The 5728-nt window shown below is 32.5% G+C and overlaps 1 protein-coding gene across 1 annotated transcript; it reads right to left on the bottom strand.

The window, feature by feature from the left end:
- Nucleotides 1-922: 922 nt before the first annotated feature.
- On the bottom strand, nt 923-1991 carry LOC112526805 (protein TIFY 5A-like). The gene is made up of 3 exons (XM_025137224.1): nt 1841-1991; nt 1621-1738; nt 923-1335 (listed from the first exon to the last, which is right to left on the bottom strand). The coding sequence occupies exons 1-3, from the start codon at nt 1918-1920 to the stop codon at nt 1162-1164; spliced, it is 372 nt and encodes a 123-aa protein (XP_024992992.1). The 5' UTR covers nt 1921-1991; the 3' UTR covers nt 923-1161.
- Nucleotides 1992-5728: the final 3737 nt, after the last annotated feature.

A 5728-nucleotide genomic window follows, 5' to 3' on the forward strand; every position in this document is an offset into this window, starting at 1 on the left:
AGACTTGTTAATAACAAACCCAATGACTTGAATCGGTTACAATGGGATAGATGGATCACAGTTCAGAAGACGATTGACTTTGACGATTTGAAATTGACGATTTCTATTGCTCTTTGAATGTTCGAGTTTTTTGATTTTCGATTTTTGATTTTCGACGATGATGTTCCAGTTTTAGAGGAAGACGATTAATGGTGACGAGTCTAACGATGTCCATGGGACGATGGATCGATCTTGATGATTGGTCGATGCATTGCCGACTGCCCGTATATTTACTCGAATACATGATTGTCGATTAAACTCTCAAATTTCAATCATTCATTCTTTCGCAAATCTCAATCCTTCAAATCTATATACAGTTGAATGCATTTGTATTTCTTCAAATCTGGATTCTGGAAGTGGAACTGTGGAAGTCGATTGCATTGTTTCTAAAACTAAGGTATGATTTTGTTTCTAAATTCTAACATAGTAACATTTAATTGATCAACTTTGACATTATGCATTCATTGTATTTCCAATTAATACAAGCTCTCTTATCATCTTATGATAATGGTAGCTGACTTGCTGAATGTTGAATATGAAAAAGTAAATGATATTTTTGCTTCAAGAAGTGCACGAAGACATCATTTTAGTTGATATACTTATATTTGTAATTTGGGGTTTTGGTTTTTATGTTTCCCTTTGTATTTTTCATGCTAATTAATAAAATTCGGCGTAAGGTTGAGCTCCCTAGCTTGACTAGGTTCCAAACCCTTTAGTAAAATCGTATTTTTCATCGATTCATTTGCTTAAAATATAGACATAGGGGCATTTTTTAGTATCTTCGCACAGGGCATCAAAAACCTCAGGAACGGCACTGGTTATCACGTCATTTTTCTACGGATTTACATCAAAATATTGTTATGATGTTAAACGAACACAAATATGATCCCGAAACAACGATCAAAAGGATCGAAGATGATTTCCATACACGTTCCACCTTATTTTTGAATTACTAAAATACTGCATCTATATACATACATTAGATTTTGCCTTCTATTCGTTGATATACGTACATGGCAATTTGTCGAACAAAAAATAACCTAAAGATTCAAATTCAATACTTTCTGGCTACCATCGATACCTAATTTACAAGTGTTCGAAAACATGCGTGAAACCGCACTTCTAATGATGGTACGGAGAAGTTGCTTGAATCCTATGCTTTCTCTTTTGAAGAAAGCTTTGTAAGGACATCTTCATGGAAAGCCCACTTGGAGATGGCAACAATGGTGAACCTGGTGTTCTACTTCTCCATTTCTCCTCTATCTCTTCACTTGCTACCTTTATTATTGCCCTTGCCTGCATTTCACTCATTTATTAACCCATTTGTTACATATACATACGCATATACATACGTAAGGTTCTTATGAGAATAAAAGTTATGATAAAACTGGTAAGAATATTTCTAAGAGTTAAAGTTTCAGTTATGATAACAAAATTAGGTCAATAAAGATAGTTGGAAGTAATTAATGGTAAATGAAAACTTTGTTCTCACATTCTCCCCGTAACACATTCGCAGTTTTACCACAAAAGAAAAAAAAACAAAGAAAACATAATATCGAAAGCAAAAAAAAAAAAGGTTACCTGGGTGTCTGTAACATCGCAAACACTAACCCTCCCACCGTAAAAAATCGTCAGCTGTTGATTCTGATTCTGATTCTGGTTCTGATTCCGATCCTTAGACGATAAATCCACTCCGTCACTAAAACAATTATACAAACTTAATTACTTTTATGAAAAACAAATTCTTTTGTGATGTATTCGTATATATTACCAAATAAAGAGAATATATATATATAGTTACATGGGTGGGTGTTGTTGACGGTGGTCGGAATGTGGCGATGGCGGCACAAGGCGGAGTGTAAGGTTACAGTTTCTCCTCATATTGAAGAACAAACAATCGAGAGAAAAAGGTAAGGAAGACAATACTTAAAAAGAAGACTGAATCTGTATATAAATATATATGGTATATATATATATATATATATATGTGTGTGTGTGTATTAAAAAGCACGTGTAGCACGTTTATGTTGAAAAACCGCCACCCGGACCGAACAGCTAATCTGTTTGGGTTTCTTTTTTCACGTGAATCTGTTGTCGGCTGAATAGATGGTGGAATGAGACGGGTGTTTGCACAGCCGTCTTATTTGGCTTTCTTAAAATTCGAGATATGAACATAAAAAAGATATCGTAATTGGTTCAAAAACCCGGTTCACATTCCAGATGGATATTCCTCCTATCCAAATATCAATCATATATATTACTGATTTATTGTTATAAAATAAAATATAAAATATAAAAATAAAATAATTTATTTTAAAATGTTCTTTATTTAGTATCATTTTTTTTTTAAAATTATAAATGTTTTAAATCGATTAACAAAGTTAATACTATTTTATCTGGTTAATAAATATTAATATATATATATATATATATATATATATATAATATGTGTATATATAATTAGAGAGAAATATATTTTATTTTACATACCATGCAATTCTTAAAAACCATATAAATCAGTTTTAGCCGTCAATTTAGTCTAATAAATATCAGATTCCATTTCTTTCCTAATACAAAATCTCATAATGAATGAACTTATTATCTTTCACATATATCTCAACCATAATTACGGAATCATAATTTTTCATAAATATCTTAACATGTTTCCTAATATATACATAAGCGTTGATTATAGTTTGTAAAAATTACATGGTTTGCAGAACAAACCGTCTCTACATATATACATACATACATATATAGATACAATCATTGTTAACCAAAAGTAAGACTTGGGATCATGTGCGACCAAGGGTTTTTTCGTTAGACCCGTAAGACCAATTTTTAACCCTTGGATTAGATCTACAATCTGAACATTCATAATCACAAAATTGGCACGAGACTTCTCAATAATCACAAAATTGTCACCGTACAACTTTAGACCATTAGATCATTAGCTTATAAAGTTGATCAATGAACATAATTAAATTGGTCTTACGGGTCTCACGTGAACCCAACCCAACCAAGTAAATAGTATTAATTTTACAAACTTATATGGATTGTTATTTTTTAATCAATAATTATGGTTAAATGGGATGTCATAAATGATGGAAAAAGAAATAAATTAAATTGAACTTATTGGAGGACAATTTTGGAACATTTTTATTTTTATTTTGGGAAGATAATCATCAACCACTTTATCGTCTCTCCCTCTTTAACTACCCTATCGAACTTTGTTTAATATGGTGTTTTTTTTTACAAGATACTCGTGTTTTATATGTTGTTTGTTTAAAATGCATAGTGTTGTTCTATCTGTGAATTTTAATTGTTACCATTTTTCTGTGAAAGTTCACAGGTGAAATCAGAAAGTTAATAGTTTGTTTTGTGTATGAACATTGGTTGCACTACTAGAAAAAAGGGTTTTCACCAACGGGATTTTCCATGAGAAATTTCCTATGAATTTTCGCTGCAGCTTAAATGGAATGCATTAAAATACATTTTTTAATAATTCTGAAAATCCATCGGAAAGCTGTAGAAAACTTCTAATATTTTCCGGATTTCCGATGGAATGCATTACTTGAATTTAAAAAACATGTTTTCTACTAATTATGGAAATACGTTAGAAAAATACTAGAATTTTCCTCCAGATTTCTTACCAAATGCATTAGATGATTTTAGATGACATTTTCTTATTAATTCTGTAAATTCGTAAGACATCCGTGGGAAAATATTAGAATTTTCTTATGAGTTTCCTATGTAATGCATTATTTGATTTTAAAAAGCAATTTCGCTTTAATTTAAAATTTTCATCGAACATCTATCAGAAGTATAGAACCCAACAACAATATAATTGCATTCTTATTTGGTCTAAATTGGAAAATTACAAATAAATTTAGTATCACATCCATTGATAGGTAACAAATTTGCGATGTATCAACAATAAAAAATTCAGTAACTATGCGTTTAGTATGCAGACTACATGAGATGAAACAGGACAAAAAGAAATAGCCACATGTTTGGTAGAGTAAGGAGAGAGTCAAAAAAAGTCCAAGGAAGCTTATAGTCTTCACCTCTTTCTTTCGTTAGATTAAATGTTTGGTCAACATTTTTGTCTTATAAATTGAAAATCTACATTAAAAGTCAACATGATTCTTTACTTCATTTGTTTTGTAAGGAGATCGGCCCCAATTGAAGACACGATACTTTCAACCAAGAACTTCTATATATAACACCTCTGTGATGGGTAAATCTCCATGAAGGGGCAACTTTCGTGTAGTTTATGCCATGGGACAAAAATCAGATAGGACAACATGAGACAAAAACTTGATTTCATGGGACAAAACTTAAGATTTTTGATTCACCCATGAGACTAAACCATAAAATTACTATATTACTAATTTCACACCATCTGATATCTAAACCTAATCCAAAATCATCACCTTCATCTAGCATGACCCAGATTCTTCATCGCCTCCTTCAAATTCCAGGTGCGATTTCTCCAAACTTCTAACTCGATTTCTCCAAATTCCTGGTGCGATTTCTCCAGGTTTTCTCCAAACTTCGGACTCGATTTCTCCATCATCGTCGATTTCCATGGTCTTCGATTTCTAACTTCCATTCTTTTCGTCTTCTTCATGATCTCTTTGAAATTATTTCTTATTTTCGTGTGTTCCTTTTTTTTCTAATTTTCATTACCCAAAATGAATGGAGTATCATTCTTGGGGCTCATTAGGGAGAACTAATCGAATGTCACATGTCTGGAATGTATTACCTTCCTTGTCTCCAGATTCCAGATTCCAGATTCCATAGCCCTTAACTCCATTTGTATATCCAAGCAAATGTCCTTGAGTGGCACGAGGGTCAAGTTTGTCTTTTCCTGCATTATGAACATACACTAGGCAACCAAAAATACGAATATAACTAGAACAAATTGATTTTTTTACCTCTCCATACCTCTTCAGGAATCTTACCATTAATTGCCGATGATGGAAGGCAGTTAATGATGTGCACGACCATAGATAAAGCTTCGGCCCATAAAACTTTAAGGAAATCAGGGGTTAACCTTATACATCTTGCTTTCTCAAGCGATGTCCGTTTCATGCATTCTGCTACTCCATTCATTTGTGGATCATGTGGAGCAATAAAGTGTTGATGAATGCCCTTTTCTTTGCAAAAGGAGAGAAACTCACCACTTTTGAATTGTCGACTATTATGCGATCTCAACACCTTCAACTTCCAATTTGAGTTTCCATCAAGGCTAACCACTGTTTGAACTTCTCAAACACTTCTGATTTCTATTTCATGATAAAAATCCAAACTTTATGAGAATAATCATCAATGAAAGAGACGAAGTACTGACTTCCACTTTGGGATTTAGTGCTAGCCATCACCTAAGCATTTGTGTGTATGTATTCAAGAATTCCATGTTATTGTGTTTGCCAACACCAAAAAATACATTTGTTTGCTCTCCAAGGATGCACTCCCTGCAGAAATCTAGGCTCCTGAATTCCTTCTCCTTGATAAGGGTTCATGTTGGTCCCGTAAGGGTCTACAAGAATAGAAACAGTTTGTAGAAGGGGAGGATGAATACAAACACAGTATTTTCAAATTTAAAATATATATTGATAGAGAAGATCAATACAGATTTTACAAGACTGTTTGCGGAAAGATAAGGTAATGAAAACATATCTAA

Source organism: Cynara cardunculus, assembly GCF_001531365.2.
Source record: "Cynara cardunculus var. scolymus isolate 2C chromosome LG 14, CcrdV1, whole genome shotgun sequence".
Lineage (NCBI taxonomy): Eukaryota > Viridiplantae > Streptophyta > Magnoliopsida > Asterales > Asteraceae > Cynara > Cynara cardunculus.

Excerpts from the sequence above, each read along its gene's own strand:
- LOC112526805 (XM_025137224.1), bottom strand. The coding sequence starts at position 1,920 with ATGAGGAGAAACTGTAACCTTACACTCCGCCTTGTGCCGCCATCGCCA. Across the intron at positions 1,739-1,840 it reads CGTCAACAACACCCACCCAT|TGACGGAGTGGATTTATCGT; the intron begins GTAACTATATAT and ends TAATTGTTTTAG. Across the intron at positions 1,336-1,620 it reads GCGATGTTACAGACACCCAG|GCAAGGGCAATAATAAAGGT; the intron begins GTAACCTTTTTT and ends AGTGAAATGCAG.